General features: G+C 47.5%; 1 protein-coding gene across 1 annotated transcript in view; it reads left to right on the top strand.

Moving 5' to 3' along the window:
* Positions 1-445: 445 nt before the first annotated feature.
* The window catches only part of NTSR1 (neurotensin receptor 1), a 51,881-nt gene continuing 33,724 nt past the window's right edge, over positions 446-18,602 (top strand). The window contains exons 1-2 of the mRNA XM_065691616.1: positions 446-495; positions 841-1,586. Coding sequence (XP_065547688.1) covers positions 915-1,586 — 672 coding nt within the window. The 5' untranslated portion in view covers positions 446-495; positions 841-914. The remainder of the gene's footprint in view (positions 496-840; positions 1,587-18,602) is intronic.

Raw genomic sequence — 18,602 nt, 5'->3', positions numbered from 1 at the left:
ATTTTATCAGGAAGACAACAAAGTGGACAAACAGCTCATTGGAACCACACAGGGTGCTGGTTCCATGCCCCAGGCCTGAAAAGGCAACGCCTCCACAAAGTGCTCATCCTTCAGGGGTAGATATTTGTAGGTGTTTTTTTTCCTTCCTTTAAATGCATTTCTCCTAGCAGCAGCGGCAGGTGTGAGTGCCTATTTAGGGACTAGGGGGATATATGGATGTCCAAGTGTGATGGAGCATCCCTGGTGCCTCTCCTCTCCCCGGTGGAGGGGGTGTCTGTGCTTGGACCCCCCACCAGCCCCTTTACCAACCCTCACCCATACCCCTGGGTCTGCCTGTGCAAGGGATGGACACCCCGATCTCCACTTTGGAGACCGAGCTGGGGCTGCAAAAGCCACCTCGGCAGCGAGGAGGGGGCCGAGCCGAGGGACCCCAGGGGCCGGGGGGCTGCCAGTGCCCGCGGGGGAGCGCGGTCAGCAGCGGTGCGGCGACTCCCGGTGCGGCTGTGCGAGGCATGCGGGGGGGGGGGGATGCGATGCGATCGGGTGCGAGTGTACGTGTGTGTTTCAGGGTGGTAGGGGGAGTGTTTGTGTGGGGATGTGTGCAGGGAGGTTCCTGCGCTTCCAGGGCACATCTGTGAGCCGGGAGCTGCAGGGAGGGGTGAGCCGGAGCTGCTCACATCCGAGGCTCGCTCCAGGCGGGGAAGGGAAGGGAAGGGAAGGGGAGGGGGCTGGTGGTGGTGGTGCGGGGTGTGTGTCTCGCACACGCACACGCGCGGCAGCCCGGGACCGCAGGCGCCTCCTCCCCGCCGCATTAAAACGAGCCAAGTTTCCACGCCGCAGGCAGCCGCACGTCGGAGCGCGGCGCCGGGTCGGGTCCGGTGTTGCAGCCCCGCTGGGACCGGACCGGCCCCAGGATGCACCTGAACGCCACGGCTCCTCCGGCCGTGACCGGCGGCCCCCTCCACCTGCACCCCATCGGCTACGCCAATGCCTCCAACCGCTCCGACCTGCTCCCCAAAGTGCCCGACGAGGAGGACCTGGACGTTAACACCGACATCTACTCCAAAGTGATGGTGACCGTCATCTACTTGGCTCTTTTCCTGGTGGGCACGGTGGGTAACTCTATCACTGCGTACACACTGGTGCGCAAGAAGTCGCTGCAGAACCTGCAGAGCACCGTGCACTACCACCTGGCCAGCCTCGCCTTCTCCGACCTCCTCATCTTCCTCCTCTGCATGCCCATCGAGCTCTACAACTTCATCTGGGTCCATCACCCCTGGGCTTTTGGGGGGGCCGTCTGCAAGGGCTACTACTTCCTCCGGGACGCCTGCACTTACGCCACGGCGCTCAACATCGCCAGCCTCAGCGTGGAGCGCTACATGGCCATCTGCCACCCTTTCAAAGCCAAGAGCATCATGTCCCGTAGTCGCACCAAGAAGTTCATCAGCTGCATCTGGATCGCCTCCTTTCTCCTCGCCATCCCCATGATCTTTACCATGGGGGAGATCTACGGCAAGGACCAGAATCCCGATTCCCTCATCTGCACCACAATCGTGGACGCCTCCACGCTGAAGACGGTCATCCAGGTGAGGGGCCGGGGGTCGCCTTCGAGCAGCGGGGCCAGGCAGTCACCTCCTGCCCGGGCTCGGGTGACCAAACTTTGCGGAGACGGGCGGGCCAGGATGGGGAGACCTGGAAGGGGGAACCGGGTCGGGAATGAGGGTGTCCCGGGCATCCCCGAAGGGATGGACCGGCGCGGGGGACGGGCAGGCGGGATCTGGGGGAATAGGGGGGACGACTTCGCTGCTCGTCCTCCCACACCCCCTCCGGCACCACAGCGCTGAGCTGGGATCCTGCACCGGGGTCAGTCCTGCCCTGAGGTTAATCCGGACCCTGGCCGGTGTAGCCCCGCCGGAGCCCGGAGCAGCCGGGCCCCTCTGTGCCGTGCGGCCGCTGTCTCAGAGTGGGGATGCTCGGGTCTTCCCCAAACGTGGCAGTTCAGAGCCAGAAAAACCCATAAATCTTCACCCTTTCTCTGCATCTCCTTTCCTTCAGCTGGAAAGTGGCCAGCAAGATCGAGGGCAACAAAATCATCTCCCCGCCTTATCCCAGTTTCTTGTGTTGAGCCCTTTTCCTCCGTCTAGTGACAGATCCCCACTTCAGAAAGTTTCGAGAACAAGATGTAGCATAAGCATCCGAAAAGGAACTGCATCTTCAAAGCCAGAGGCTGGTATTTTTGCTGGTTTAACTAGCAGATCCCTCCTGACTTCAGAAAGGCTTTTCTGGTTTCCACACACTGCTCCACCTAAGACACCCATGCGCGGAAAGGGTTTCAGCATCAACACTTGCTGTGCTTGAGTGCTCTGAGGGGTTGAGGCATTTGTTTATTGGAGCATTAGGCTTGAAAAATGCAAGAGACATGGAATGAGAGAGACAGAAAGAACAAGACACCAACATCCACGGTTCCTTTGCTGCCAGCCTAGCATGTGATAGCTTCTCAATCTTTTATCTTGAACATGAATTTCAACTGGGTTTAAACAGCGGACAGTTAGAATTTAAAGCTGCAGGTGTACTAAAGCATTTAAGGTGTTCCAGCAGTTTACCAGGTGGTCTTTAAGGTCCCTTCCAACCTTAAGGATTCTGTGATTAAAGGGAGGGAACTTAAATGGAAACTAGTCAGAACAATTTCTCCCACTAAAAAGCAGTTGAGAGCACACATGGTTAGATTTAAGACCAGAGCCTGTGGATGTTTAGTGATGTCTCTCCAAGTTTCTCCCTGTACTGCTTCCATAACCCAAAATCCAGCTCGTAGAGGAGCCCTGTGTTCCCTCTGTACCTTGTCTTGATACCAAACTTTCATCTTTACATGCTGGGGTCTACATTTCTCCTGTAGGTGCTTTGTAGCTGTTGCCAGTGGCAGCCCAGTGTACTTAACCCAAATCATCTGCTCTCTGAGGAGGTATGAGCCATCTGATTTGAGAACAATGTGGCTGAAATGCATTATTTCCAGTCCTCTTCCCCTCAGTTTAAACTGATGTTCATTGTTACCATGGTAGGGCTAAAACCAGAGGATTATTTCCTAGCCATGTCCTTGGAGATTACAGTTTAAGAAATTCTTAACATATTTCACAGTCTGGCTATTATTCAGGCCATACCTTATCCTGTTAGCCAAGTAGGCAGATATGAATGCACAGTAAGTGAAGCTCACTTGTGGGCTTTTCCTCATCTATTTTACTTCTTGATTATTACTTCTCTTGTGAATAAATTCAAAAGTAAAAAGGAAGAGGCAGCTGTTGGGGAAGAAAGAAAGCCAGACCCTTGCATACTGCTCCTTCTCAGGGGATCTGCCTACAGAAGTAAATTTGCTAAGATAGGAAGGTTGTTTAATGGCTTTGCTCCATTCCTCTCCGTGCAGGGAAGCAGCACACAATGTGATGCAGGGCCCTGGGCTGGGGAAGGCTCCAGGGTGAATAAGCAAAGCAGCTGCAAGTCAGGTTTGAAGCGCGTTAATGGAAAGCACTGCGCAGCGTGCGAGCGGGCGTTCGCACATTGGAAGCTGTGCAGGGGGTTAGAAAAAGGCAAATAATGGAAGAGCTGTGAGGGAAAGGGCAGTGGCAGCGTGGAGGGGACAGGCAGAGGGCTCGCTGGTTGGAAAGCTGGAGCCCTGGTCTCTCACAGTGGACTCAAGCTGCTTTAGAGGTCTTTGCATCTCTTCGCGTTCATTTTCTGCCTTTAGATTAAGCAGAGCAATGATGCACTTGCTCGAGCTGGCAAATCACTTGTAATAAATCACTCAACGTATTTCACTCCTCTTCCTGTTTGGCAAACTGTCTAAAGCAAATCGGGGTTGGTTTTTTTTTGGAAGCCATTAGTTCTCTGAGAGGTTTTATTTGTTGGCTGATTGAGAGCCAGTCCCAGAACAGAGCAATTGTAACCATTTATAGCCTCAGAGCCCAGTGTGAGCTATGGTTCTGGTGGGATCATAGCAGGAAAATGCTCCTCCCTGGACTGGAACAAGCTTTCTGGGGTGAATGTTTGAGTGCATTCATTTAGCATTTCTGACTTTGAAACATTTCCTCTGTATTTGCTTTGAATATTGAAGTTTTAATGGGATTCCTGAGTGAAACTAGACTGCGTGAACAACCAGGTTTCCCTATGAGAAAAAAAGTAACTCCTCAAACAACACTTCATGCATTTGATTCTTGCCCATATTCCTTAACTTGCACCACTTTAACCTTCACAACACCTCTAAGAAGTAATTACTGATACTGAAGCAATTACAGATTGCTCAGAGCAGCACATAGTGATAAGCAATAGGTGGGATGCTCTGTAGGGTGGCACTGAGGTCGGTATATCCAGGCATGGCACATCTCACCTCATGCCATCAAGCTCTGTGTGACCTCTGATGCTTAATTCTTTAGAGCAGTATCATTTCCCAGCTTTATTGTTATCCTTGAAGCTGCTTAAAGCAGCCTGTGAGTCTGGTTTATTATATATTCTTCATCGCCAACTCGCCTGTTACTTCTGTCAGTCGGGGATGTCTGGTTTGAATATCGGCATCAGCGTGGGATCTGGTAGCAGGAATAAGTCCATTACAGCCACATTATTTAGGTCTAGTTCACACTTTGACTGGCAGGCATCCTCTAGAACACTCTGCAGCCAATTTTAGGTTGGGTTTTTTTTTTTTTTCCACACAAATTGAACACCTCTTCAAGCCATCCCCATACAAGTAAATTCATATTTTCATGCCACTTCAGCTGGAGGAGGTTTTAAAGCTGTTCGTTGTGGCAGCAAGAGATAAGAGAGCTCCAAGGCAGCACAAAATGCTTCCTCTGTTCACTTGCAGGTCAGTACCTGTGGGTTTGGTTACATCCCAGCCTTGCTGTTGGCTCTAGGGCCAGGTCCCCTGACCGTGGAGCCTGCCAAGCGTTCCACTCCACCACATGCAGCATCACACACTCATGACTGCTTCCCAAAAGCTCCGCATTTTAATGGCCAGATGGCTCTGCAAGTCAGTTTTCCTTTGTTGCTTCTTTCTTACCTTCATACCCTCTTTTCTGGATTGGTCCTTCGTGGACCTGGGGAAAGAGGGGAAGCTGAAAGAAATACCTGGTGCACCATCAGTCCCAACGCAGTCAGGCAACATCTTGAGCTAAAATCCTAGGATTTTTAGCTGAGCTTGGATTTGGCACATGGATGAGGGGAGCCTGGGTATGGGCAGCTCTCTGGCACCCCATAATTCACAGGACGGGGGGGAATGTCTTTTCCCACTGGCATGCTGCAAAATGTCCCCTAAGTTATGGCAAGTGCTTGGGTAGGTAGTGCTTCACACATGCTAATGTTTGATTTGCATGGACATCTGGTGTGAACCCATTTATTAAAACACATGGCCCTGAGCCTCCATAAACTGTCACAGCTCCAAGCTGCTCATTTGTCAGGGGAACTTCTTGGGAAGTGCACTGGGAACTTCTCTATACCTCAAACAGGTTTGGGTGGGCAGCTCTTCTGCTGCAGTTCTGCTCTGTATCAGCCAACCCATGTGTGGCTGCAGCCCCCCTTATCCCTCCACATATTTAATATGTTTTATGAAGCCTGCTCATAGTTCAGGTGATTTGTAAAGTAAATAACTCTGCACATGAAACAACTGCTTGGCCAAGGAGGTCCTCTGCTCTATTTCTTCCTATGTTTCTTCCTGTAATGCCTTTGAAAGAATGTGCCAAAGAGCCCCAGGAGTGAAGGAGAAGAAAGGACCAGGAGTTGGAGCTGGTTCAGCTTGGCCTCTGAGCATCCATTAACTAAGCTTTTTACACACTCTTCCAAGGACATATATTCAATTCCCATTTGCCTGAGAGGCCCACAAAGTTATTCATTCCATGCATGATGTTGCAAATGCTCCCTTACGCTTCCCTGTGGTGAGGAGCACCTTGGCAGGGCTGTGATGAGCTTTCTGCCACAATGCACATGGCCGGAGCTGTGGTTGGCAGGGCTCTGCCCACTGGCAGATCTGTGGTGCTGTGTAAATAAACATGACAAGCATCTCTCTGTAGTACATGTAAACAGCAACCCATAAAGCCAAATGGCTGAATTCTCTCCAGGTTTGTTGGCAACTCATATCCAGGATTAGTCAATGGCTTTAGTTCAGGAATCCTGTGTTTATACTGATGTTGACTAGAGGAATTGCTTTCTTTTCCTTAGGTCACAGCCAAATTCCTACTATGGCTTTTAATAACGGTACTGTTTTAAATCAGTCACTACAGCTCCATGCAGTGATAATCCCACCCATGGCCCTGACTGTTAAAGCTATTTTGGCTATACACACACAGGACCTCTGGAGAGAGACCCCCACCCCAGTGCGGATGCCCGTCTGTGGTGGTGTGAGCATCCCTCAAAAGCTGCCTTTTTCCAATGGACACAGGGAACGCAGGGCTTTAATTCAGTGCATGCACATCAGCCTAGGCTGTCTAATCCCAGCCCGTTTACACTGTGGTCCGTCTTGCAGCTAGATCTAAATTAAATAAGCTCTTGTGTTCATTGCTTTACATAACCACTTGGCCTGCTGTGGTTTGCCAGTTCTTACATAATTTCTTCTCCTTTTTTTATTCCCCCCAATTGATTTTAATTTACTTGATTCCCTTCCCTCCCCCTTCCCGAGATGTCAGCCAGAGGGATAATAAAAGAACTGCGAAATGTGGCTGATCAATTTAGCTCTTGGGTTTTCCTCTTAACAGCAGTTTGCAAAGGCAGAAGAAACCAAGGTAATCTAGTGGCTCCTCTTCGAGTAAAACACAACCCACAAAACCTGCAGCTGCCTCTAATCTTCTTCCAGATCATTTAAAACAGCTATTTAATTATCTTCTCCCTACTTCCCCCCCTCCTTTCCCTTACAGGCTTTTGCTATTGTCTCTGTGCAGCATCTGCTTGAGACTCAGGGATGGCACTTTTGCTTCCTGACGTTTAGAAACGCTTCTGTGTCCTGCCCAAGGCACATGCTATGGGCAGCATCCCACCATGGGACACGTGGGCACCTGGCCAAGGGACACAGGCTTCCACAGTGTTACCATTGTGTTTTCCCTACTCTGAAGCTATCCCTTGATGAGGGGCACAGGGCAGCGGGTGAGCAAAGGGATGTGGAGAGGCTGGGGAGTGTGATGGGGTCCATGGTGGGAAAGTCTGAGCGCTGTGGCCATCTAGCCCTGAAGCAGGTAGCATTAGATTCCAAAACCAACAGTCCCAGTGTTGACATCCATCATTCTCCTTTCATTAAGCAGGTGAAGCTGGGTTATGACATTTCCAATCTGTCTGATTGCTCTCCAGTATAAGCCACTTGTGCTGTTTGAAACTGAAGATGCTTCCAATGCCCATCCTTGAGTATCTCCATATCCCATATTCCTCTCACAGGGGTCAGCACTTTCAGTCTGGCATGGCAGAGAAAAGCAGACCTCAAATTCAGAGCTTTCCCAGCCTTTTCCCTAGTTCTGGAGACACACAAGCACCCTGCAGTCACTTGTGTGGTGTGACGATCTGAGAGCATCCAGTCTCAGCTGCTGGTCCCCATCACCCTCTGTACGGACACATCTGAGCAGGGACCTGGCCAAGCTGGTCTCCTGGCTTCATAAAGAGCTGCCTTTCTCTGAGAGGTAGATTTTGCTGCCTTTGTTATGAAATTTGAATGGATGTTTTTAAATTCCCTTACAAAACCCAGCAAGTGTCCTTGCTAGTCCCAGACTTTTGAAATGCAAGCGAGGAGCATTTTGCATCATAATTAATGCTGGTCTGGCACCATGATAACTGGGGTTCAGCAGCTCCTCTCCCACAGTGGAGGGAGCATGGAGCTCCTCAAGCATGGCTGGGCATTGCTTCCACATCACTTCCAGGGGGGGAGATGGCACCAAGGGCAGGGGCTGCTCTTCAGCAGTGAATTAAGAGTGGATCCTGCAAGGCTGGATGTGCTTTGAAGGATGAGGCACAGAATCACCACACTTGCATGAGCCCTGCTGAATAGTTCCCTTCTGTAATTTCATGTGAAGGTGTGATTTCATGGAAAGGTTTGGAGTTTTCCTCCCTTAAACACAAGTCTCAGGGGAGAGGGCCAGCTAACTTGTCATGCTCCAGTAACATCAGCCCCCACATTTTGCCTCCTATGGATGACATTTCTTCCATCCAATTTCAGTTTTATATCCCACACCTTAAAACTGATGATAAATCAGTTGAGCTGATGAGTTATTCAGAAAACAAGTGCTTGGGGCTGGTTTAGAAAAGGTGGTGGTGATGGAGTTCTGGATAGCAGAAATTTCTAAGCTGCTGGTTCATTCACGTTTTTTTTTCCTGCATTCAAACTAGTAAATGTCAAATTTTCCATGGATAGGACGGGAAGAGCAGTGAGACCATTTTATATCCTGATACCAAAGTGCCTTTCCGGTCCACCTGTCTATGAGGTCCATTCTCCTCTTGCCTCCCTGGGGTACCAGAACCCTGTCATCACCCCTCTCCCGCTAGGGCAGAGGATGATGTGGGACAGGGCTGTTCCTTACCAGGAAGTGCTGCTCTTGTCCTCATCTTGTCCTCACCAGAAGACATGTCTGGTGGGCAGGAGGAGCTGGTTATCCACAGGTGGTTCCAGCATGTGATATTTGCTTTTGGTCTCCTGTGGGTTTTCCATGTCAATAAAAGTACAGAGAGGGCACTGCAGGGCACAGCTTCATGGGGGCTCTTTTTTCTCTCAAGGAACTAAAGATAATAGAAAGAACAAGGTCTTTTTAACAGAACTTCTTTAATAGAAAGTTCACTGAGGTTTCTTTGCAGCTTTTAAGTTCTCAGGGACTAGAAACAATCGTCAATTGAAGACAGATCCAAGAGGTGAGATTTTCCTAGTGGAAACAGGAAAAGAAAATACAAAGGAAAAAAAATAAACTTTCATAAAGTCTCCTCTATGTGAAAGGAGGGAAAAGGGCATCTCTTTTATTCAAATTGCTCACAAAAAAGGTGGGAGTGCCTCTAAACTATAAAGCTATACACAGAGCACAAAGCATATTTAGTGTCAGTAAATCAGAGGCGTTGGAGTGACAGCCAAGCTGGAGGAAGTGCCCTGGGGTTGGTGCCCATGGTTGCTGGCTCTATTGGAGCAGCCACTTACTGTCCTCATAGGCAGTCTCCATGATTTACAGCCAGCCCGTGATGTACATCTCCCCACATGCTGAACCATCTGCAGTAAATCCCTCCTTATAAAACCTTCCAGGTGTCCCTTTGCCAAGTGAATTGCTAAATATACAGAAGAGGAATATACAGCTTAGACAGGACTGGGTATAGAATCTGATTTCAGTGTTTGCTCTTCCCTTTGAAAATACCTTCCTGCCAAATGTTACTCCCTCTACATAATAAAGAATAAATTTAAGGCCACTGCTGCTGCAGCCAACTCGCACTCTTGAAGTGAATGGTTTACCATGCTTCAAGAGATTTGTTCCTCCTCCAGAGCAAATGAAGGAGATTAGCAAACACTCCCTTAGCATGTGGTATGCCCATCAGGAGACTCTGGGGATCCTGGAAGCTGTCTGAGCATCTTCATTTCAGGGATTCAGGGTCGATCTGGTTTAATCTTTCCACGACTCCCCTTTTGCTGAATGACCCAGGGAGAGCTAATACTTCAGGGCAATGCTTTGGAAGTGCAAACAAGCCTTTCCTCCTGCAAGCACCCTGTGTGTTAGGAACTCTCATATGTTAAAGTATCACAAGCTGTCCGCACTGTTTCTTTGTGGCCAATGAAAAGCTGCTGTCCTTTTGCCTGGATTGCTTGCCTCACTTTCGGAGCCTGCAGGATGGTTTCCATTGCAAGAGAAAGGGCTAACACAAGGCTGTAATCTCTGATAGACACTGGCTTACAGAGCCAATGCATGGACCTCTATTTTCTGAGGGACTTCAGGAGAAAGTTACATTCTGTTTGCTCAGGTTTCTGCCATGCAGTGGATGTGCTGGTTGTCTTCTTTTCCTGGGCAACTCAGCCCTGCTGATGGATCCTCTCCAGCCGTTGCAGGCACATCCTGATGGATGCTCAGACTCGGCTGCCTTGGCTCTGCTGCCCCAGGCTTTTCGGGGTATCTAGAGTAGGAGAAGCAATCTCATCCCTTAACTGACTGATTTTCTTCCTCCTTTAACCCTGTAGAAAGGGGTCTACCAACTTACCAGCTTCACCCAGACCTGAGGAGCAGAGACCTGCTGTGTATCAGCTATGAATTCTATGATGCAGCATGGCATTTAGCTCAGCAGACCTCTTTTTTGGATCAGGAATCCAAGGAGCTAATTAATACAGTCACTGCAATGCCACATCCTATTAATTGTAACATAACCAAGAACAATGCAGGTCTGCAGTGCTGAACCAAATAAATGTGGTCTCAGTACTTGCCAGGACTGTTGTATCATCTTATTCTCTCAGAGAAGTTGTTTAATAAGTCAGTAACTATTCAAGTATGTTCAATACAAGATTAACCTTCTTTTCCCTCATATTCTATGGGTTTTTTCAAAACCATCTTATAAATATGCAACTCACACAGCCACTGGGAAAGTTTAGCTCCTTGCTTGCATCACTATTGATTGCTCCTGAAACAACCTTACATTTTATCCTCATAGGCACAATTTATACGTTTTAATATACTCGTTTCATTCAAAAGAGAAACTCACAGGATTGACTTTCTCTCCCCAAAGCCCACATTTCATTTTTCATCCCTGACAGTCATGGGCTTATGACACTGTCATACTTGTTCCTTAACTCCAAGTGTGTGCAGTGTGATAAAGCACTGTAGGAGAGAGGGGAAATACAGGTTCAGACCAGTGCAGAAGAGCTGCAGGATGGAAATACGCTTTGGAAGGGGAAAAAAACGTGCAGGAATTTGGTCAGAAAGCATACCACAGTGCAACAGCCCAGGGCATACAACCAGCTCGGAAGTCGTGCTCCAGCCAGGACCAAGCCACGCCAGGAAACAAATCCTGTTATGCCTTTTTCCTTGCTCCTGTCCTCAGTGGTGCAAGAGATACAGGCAGAGCCTCACACCTGCACAGCTGTTATGGAGAAAATCCTCAAGCAGAGTGCGGCAGGGGAAAAGGAAAGCAAAGGGATGGAGGGTTGTGATTTTGTAGCAGGTAAAAATAAGCTAGCAGGGACTGAAAGCTGCTATGGGGTTAGAGAGGGATTAGTGGGCTGGGCAGCGCCAGAAGGGGACAGAAATGCCGGGTGATGATTCATTGATCATGTACCTGCCTCTGAATATCTGCGGTCTAACGTGTGTCCTGGGGTGGAGACATTTCCCGTCTGTGCTGCCAGAGAACACTGTTCTCTGCCAAGGGTACAACTATTGCTGGTGGCTTGCTTCAGACCAGAACAACTCCAAACCCTTCTCTTGTGTGCTTGGCTCAAGACAGTCATTCCCACCTTCTCCTCCTTCAGCTAAGGGTCCAAATCAGGTGATGCCCTCCTGCCTCGTGGAGCAAAGGGACCAGCAGCATTAACAGTTTCTCATTTCTTAATAGTTTTCCATTTCCCATTTCTTAACAATTTTCAAACTGTCTGGCTCTGTAAAAATAACACTGCTGGCAGCAGTGCCAAAGGGCTTGTGCTGCAGGGGTCATGGTCCTGCTGCTGGAACAACCTGTGTTTATTCCAGGGATTTTAGTTTTCATCATCCAAAGCTCCAGTTCTTTCACTGCTATGCAGTTGAACCCATCTATTACTTCATGTACTTTGAGGTCAGGAGCAGTTTGCTTCACTTATTTGCCTAACATACGTGATGAATTCATCCCAGTGAAGTTTAGTACAAACTTCTCTTTCCTTCCTGCCAGAAGAGCAGGGCTGACTGTGGTGCTATAATTAAGATGTTTATATATGAAGTGAAAGAAATGATGCTCTTGAGGTATTTTGCTGAACATCTGCCCAAGCCAAAGTGCCCACAATACAGCCAGCACTACCAGAGGTTGGACTGACCCTACAAACCCTACTCAGGGTGTTAATTGTCCCCCAAATGAGTTTCTTAGGGCATTAACGATGGAACTTGCCGCTACCACTTCCTTCAGCAAGTCAGGCAGCCACCCAAATCTGTAGAGTCGACTGTTAACAGCTCTCACACTTGAGCCTTCAGTCAACAGTGGGACAGTGTTGGACTTAAATATGGCCTTTGATTTATTTATGACTCCATATCCAGCACTTGGTATCATATTTAATGCAAATAACATTCAAGTGAAATCCCCACTGAGAGGCACATTATGAAGATTAACAGCCTGTCTCTTCTATTACTCTGATTCATATGTACTGATTTGTGCTTGGTGCTTTATAGGCAAGTGTTAAGAACATTTGAATCAAGAAATCTGTACCTAAAAATGCCATTTTGTGAAAATCAGTGTCTGAAAGCCTGCTTGTGGCTCCATGGCTAAAGGAAAGAGCTGGAGGCATAAAAACCACTGGGAAATGCTAGCATCCAGGTAGGCAAGAACCTTGGAAGATAATGTCTGCTCATGCAATAGGCCATCTGTTTTATTTCTTCTAATTATGTAGCCCATTTCCCTTTTAAACAAGTGTTGAGAAAATTAATCTCACCAAGTTTAAGATGGCACTGAACATATTCTCATGCTCTGCAATTATCTGGAGCTATTTTATTCCTTTTTATCCTCACATAATGACTTTTTCAGGTGTAATGCCATGGGCTCAGCACTTCATTATGGACTTTATTAATAGCTTTGTGTCTTATCCTTTGTCTGGGCTCCTCTCTGTCCCTCCTACCCTCTAAAGCACTGGACACCCTGCCCAGGTCACTGCCTGAGTTCACCTTTCATGAAGGAGAAATATGACCAATGTCACATCGAGAAATGTGGCCAAACCCAATAGTTGCCAGAGAACAATCGGTTTTGGTTTGATTCTTACCATGGACCAGGCTCATACTCCAGCTCTGCACACTGAAAACTGCAAAGGGCATTTTGCAGGACATTGGTTCTGTGACTTTTGCTGAGATTTGTTTTGCCATCTGCTCTGCAGGCTGCCATCGAGGTGCAGTTCTGAGGTGCATAAGGGAAAGACAAAAACTCGGGGTCTAGCCTGCTCCTTGGCTATTGCAGTGAGACAGCCGCAGCTGTGTATATTGGGACACCGAGCCTCCGGCCCCATCTTGCATAAAGAACATTAAAGGATGATGCATGGAGGTGTTTAAAAGATGTGTAGATGTGGTGTTTAGGGACATGGTTTAGTGGTGGACTTGGCAGCGTGAGGTTAATGGCTGGACCCGATGATCTTTAGGGTCTTTTCTAACCTAACTGATTCTATGATTCACTGCATCAAAGAGCTCGGAGTCTAAATCATCACCAGAGTGCTGCCACTTATTCCCCACGGCATTGCACAGATACTGGCTCTGTCACTGGAGTACTTGTTGCTCATTAAGAGATTTCCTCTTGTTGTAAAGGGGAAGGGAAACCTCTTCCCCTTTTTCTCTAAGATAGAGTGATGCAGTGTTAAGACCTCCTAATAAGGGCAGCTACTGCTCGAGAGCAGCATTGGGCTATTGGAAAGGAACAACCAGCACAGCTTTAATGGGAGACAGGTCAACACAATGACAGCGTAGCCAGAAGGACTGCCTGATCTGATCTTGTTTTCCAAGAACATCCTGGAGCCAAGCAGATATCATTTACTCTTTAGTGTCTAGTGAGAAGGGGGTTTCTTTGAAGACAGAGCACTGGCAGCTACAATAGCCATTTTTCTGTGAGTCAAAGAAAATGGCAGAAGCCCATTAGGTGCTCGAGCTCATTGCTGAGCACACTCTGCTTGGGAGCAGCAAAAAGCTCAGAGGATTCCCAACAAGAGCTCCCTTATGGATGCATTTTCCCTCGGTTCACCACCAAGCCAGAGTGCATGGGTCTCACTGACATGTCTCAGGGCAGTGAAAACAAAACCACTGTCATGCAAAGAAATGGACTTTTAAAGGTGGAAATGACAATGAAACACACAGTGCCCGTGGTTCCCAGAGTCCAGCTGCCCAGGCTCAGCTCCCAACCACAAATCCACCCCATCCACCTGCACCTTCCCTGCTCCTCCTAAGCCCCATTAGCTCCTATCATTGCTTCCCACAGTCTTGCCTTGTTTCATTGAGCTTTCAGCTTGTTGCAATCCCCTAGCAGCCTGCTCTTTAGATGCCCTGCATTAGGGGAAGGCTTGGGGCTAAAGGAGATGTTGGAAGCAAGAGGAGTATTTCAGGTTACAAGCACTCATAGGGCTTTAGGATAGAATAGCTGAGCAGTGTCAGAGGGAACTACTCTGCTCCTTTATCAGAAGAAACAGGCATCTAGCTCACTATATTAATGCTAGGGGTCCTCTAGGAAAAGAGAAGGAAGATGAAGCATGGCAGGAGCTATTTATTTTGAGAATGAGATGCCAATCGTATTACTGCTTGCCAGCTCTGTCTCTTCCAGCAAATGAGGTCTCCCACCCCAGGCACTCCTTGCTTAGCCTGAGTTTCTCTAAGAGGTGTTACAGATGTGATCTGCAGGGAATGGCTGTATCACAGGGAGGTGATGCAGAAGGTCTTCCACTTTCATTAATGCTTCTCTTTTCCCTCTTCTCTCCCTTTTATCAATGGAGATGTTCCAGGGAAAGCTACTACATATATAGTGATGCTACAGACAGTAATAAAGCTGGCTTGTGTCAAAACCAGTGTGTTTGGGGAAGGGGAAGATTGCAGGGCATACGCTGAAGAGGTTTTCTCATATCATGTAGTGCTATGCTGAATTGCATCCTTTAAATACTGCCCAGGCAGAAGCTGCTACTAACATCTTTCAGGGGCTGTCCCCCTCATGGTGAGGTTATGTCCCCTTGCTCTTGCACAAAACAAGCTCAGATAATGTTTCTGTTTTCTGCTCTGAAGGTTGCTGGTTCCTTCCCTGTGAAATAATGGAAAACTTTGTTAAATTCATCAGCTAGTTAGAAAAAAAAAGGTCATTTACTCAGTTTTAATTAAAGCAGAAAACCTAAAGCAATAAAAAACCACTGGCAACCTGTTGTAAGTGGAAGCAGAGAGACAAGGGCAGAAACAGGGCAAGAAATGACAGTTTTCTATACCTCCTGCTGGGCAGTGGTAGAAGAGGCCTTTGTGTCTGTGAAACAAAACTGGTTTTCTGTTAAAGCAACTATTGACTCAGGCTCTACAAGTGCAGCTGTAGCTCTGCACAGAAGCTGTATGCCTGCGAACAGACCGACTTCCTCGCATCTGCTTAGCCCGTGCTCCTGTCTCTGAGCTGCATTCAGCTCCTTACAGAACAGACAGAAGCTGCTCTCCCTTGATGGTGTAAATCAGAGCTGTTCCTTCGAATTCAGACAGAAAGAACACAAACATCTCCGGTGATTTTCCAGGAGTTGGTTTGGGTCGTTCGCATGACTTTGCCTATTCCCTGTTTTACAGGGCTGGACCAGTGTGGCTGTGTCAGATGGCTTTTGCAGGGGCTGTGTTTGGCAGGGTGCAGTCCCTGATTTTCCATGTGGATTTGCACTATCGCTTTCCCTGAATCACCCTCATGACAACAGAGAGTAGCTTGGGTTTAAGGCCATGTATATCGATCCGGCTGTAGAGATTATTTTGAATGGTGGTCATGATAATTGATATAAAACACTTGGTATAAAAGTGAATCACAGATTAAAACCTTCTGGGCATTAATTACTTTTCAGCAACGGGCTTCTTTCTTCTTTAGATGCTGGTCCACAGCCCAGTGCCTTACATTAAAGGAAAACCTTAATAGAATCATAAAATCATAGAATAGTTAGGGTTGGAAAGGACCTTAAGATCATCCAGTTTCCCTCTATTTCTACAATAGAGGGAATAGTCCTACAAATCTCACACAAGCGCATTTGCTAAACCTGCTTGTCCTGCACAGAGCCATTGCATTGATCTACTGGCTGCCCCTCTTCAGACCCAACATCCCTTTAACTGTGATGCTCTTCTGCCAAGAGTTAACCTGCTTCTTGGGCCTTTCAGGTCAGTGTCTTGGCAGCAGGGAAACCACTCAGGTGGAGAATGAGTCTTTCTGCTTGGTTGCCTCCACTTATAAACACACACCAGTCCCAAACGCAGGGTTGGTGTTGCAGCAGCGCGAAGCTCCTTTCCTTCCTTGGAGCTGGCTGAGCACAATAATTCCAGCATCAACCCTGTATCAGCTTGCTAAGCTGCTTTTCTTGTGCACATGTGTTATACCAACATGTCTATTGCCATAAATCACGGACATACAGCTAGTAGACAGGGAGATTCTTGGGAATCCCACAGGGATGGAGATGGCAACCAAACACCTCTTCACTGGTGGTGAAGGAGAGTGTCCAGTGTCCCATGAGGCTGATGGGGAGAACATCACCTACTACCTTCTGGTAATGAAGCTGATGAAAATCATTATCAGCAAACACTAAGGAAGAAGCCATGAAAAATGACTTTCGAGGCTGGGACAGTGGTTGTTTTGATAGAGTTTTCATCCCTTCATTCAATATTCCATTGAAGCTTTGCTGGAGATAAGCGATCTCATAGAAAACAGGGCTTTTGTGTCCAGTCACAAAGAATGAATTGCAAAGACTGCTGAGGAAAGCAGAGTTATTATCCAGGGAGAGGAGAAATTCAGCTGAAAATAAGCATGGCTTTTTTATTTGGAATTCCAGCAGCAACTTGTCAGAAATCTGACTCCAGCCAAGCAGATTGGGCTGGAAAAGGGGCAAATCAGCAATTAAATGTGCACTGGTCACCTTTAAGAAACCAGCTTGTTCCAAGACTCATAAAATGCTTCTGGCTTCTCCTTCTGCTCATATTCAGCTGTGTAGCATTCAGCAAATACAGGATGGCTTTTAGGAGTATGTGGTTAAGGCAGTAATGCAGATATGGAGCAAGGCTGCTGCCCTGCCATCCTCTCCCAGCTGCTGGGTAAAGTTTTGGGTTTAAATTGGTTTAAGGTAAATGAGACAAGCTTGCCTGGAACACCAGCATCTATCGCAGAGCAAAACCAGACAGATTAAATAAACGGAGATTTCCCTGTTATTAGTGCTGTTTAGATAACTTTGATATGCTTATTACTCAAAGTAAATGAATTACGTAACCTTTCCCCTTTTTCTGGCTCAAAAAGGAGTCAGTGAGTTTCCTTTTTCAGAGCAGACCTTTTGTGCTTTTTGCCATCATTCAGGGTCAGTTTTCACTTCAAAACCGGTAAGCAGATGATTCACTGTGACACATTTTGTGTTGGCAAACAGGCCCCATCTCAAAAGCCTCCATAAACCACTGTGGTCCAGCCCGTGCTGCTCTAAAGGTTGGGACTGCAGCTGCAGTGACCCTGGGGCAACCAGCTCCAAAGGGGCTGTTCCCTGGACCACACTAGTGGCAGGATTTCATTACCTTTTGCAGTTAAAGTACATCCTTATACTTGTGAAAAGTTTCATCAGTCACTTCCAGCTTTTCCTTTGTTTTTTGAATATATTTTTTAATTTTAGTTTTTCTTTATTTATTATTTTTATGCATCCTATAACCTCACTGCTTAGCCCCCACGTAGTGATGGGGATGATCCTCTCCAAGCTATGGGTACCCACTGCTGCTTTCTCTCTTCCTCCCCATTCCCTGGCCAAGGACACAAACCACACTGGCAATATAACCCAGCTCCTCTTTTCATCACAGTAGCTCCATCACGGTTTATGTGCTGTCCCCCTGTTTATCACTTTGTGAGCATCCTCCAGTTTGGAGCTGCAGGGCTTTTTATCCTTCCTTCTTAATACAAGGCAGGTAACGCGGCAGGAAGGGTTGGAGTGAGAGATGGTTCCACTCCCAGAAGGATGTCTGTTGAACTTAAGGAAAGTCATTTCCCACCCTGGTTGTGCCTGGTTTCTATCACTTTTAAGTGAGAAGAGACGGAGAGGTGCAAAGAGTGTTGTGGAAACTCTGCTGCTTAACTCTCCCGTTAGTGTGTTAGTGGCAACAATATCATTCTCCAGTAGCTTTTCTATTTCCATCTAATTAAAACATTATTGTTTCAGTTATGTTAGTTTGCATTTTAAACAAGCAGATAGGGACAGAGTAGCTGATTGTTAACTTCTTTTCTGCATGGGTAAAGAAAAGCATTAATCACCCCCTTACGTAGACATCAGATTGCAAAAGAAAGGGAGAAAGAGACTATGTCTTGATGACACTTAATTTGCTTCCTCTGCTGGGTCTCAGGGAGGGATGGGGACATGTTCTTGCTGGCTGCTGCCTACACATGTGCTGCATTTTGAGGAATGAGGGAACTTGCCTCCCGAAACAAAGCTCTCCTTTAGAATTAAATGGGCTTCCATCTCCTGTTGCCTTTCATTTTGATTATGTTTTGTCACTGCCATGTGCCTGCCCCTTTGGTGTGTGAAGGCAGGAGAGGGAAGAGAGCAAGACTGGGCACGTATGCAAACATCCCTATTAGAAACGTTATCTGAAATAGTTTTCACCATAAATAATGTGGTTCAGCAGCCCCTCAAAGCCATGATTTGCTCCCAGAATGGCTGGTTTGCAGCAAGCCCACATCCACACCACCCTCAGAGCCTCAGCAGCCTCAGACCCCATCATACAATCATAGAATCACAGCATCCTTCACCC

This window comes from Lathamus discolor, chromosome 11, assembly GCF_037157495.1.
Source record: "Lathamus discolor isolate bLatDis1 chromosome 11, bLatDis1.hap1, whole genome shotgun sequence".
In the NCBI taxonomy this organism is placed as follows: domain Eukaryota; kingdom Metazoa; phylum Chordata; class Aves; order Psittaciformes; family Psittacidae; genus Lathamus; species Lathamus discolor.
The sequence above is the reverse complement of the archived record's forward strand: the minus strand, read 5'-3'. Positions and strand labels throughout refer to the sequence as shown.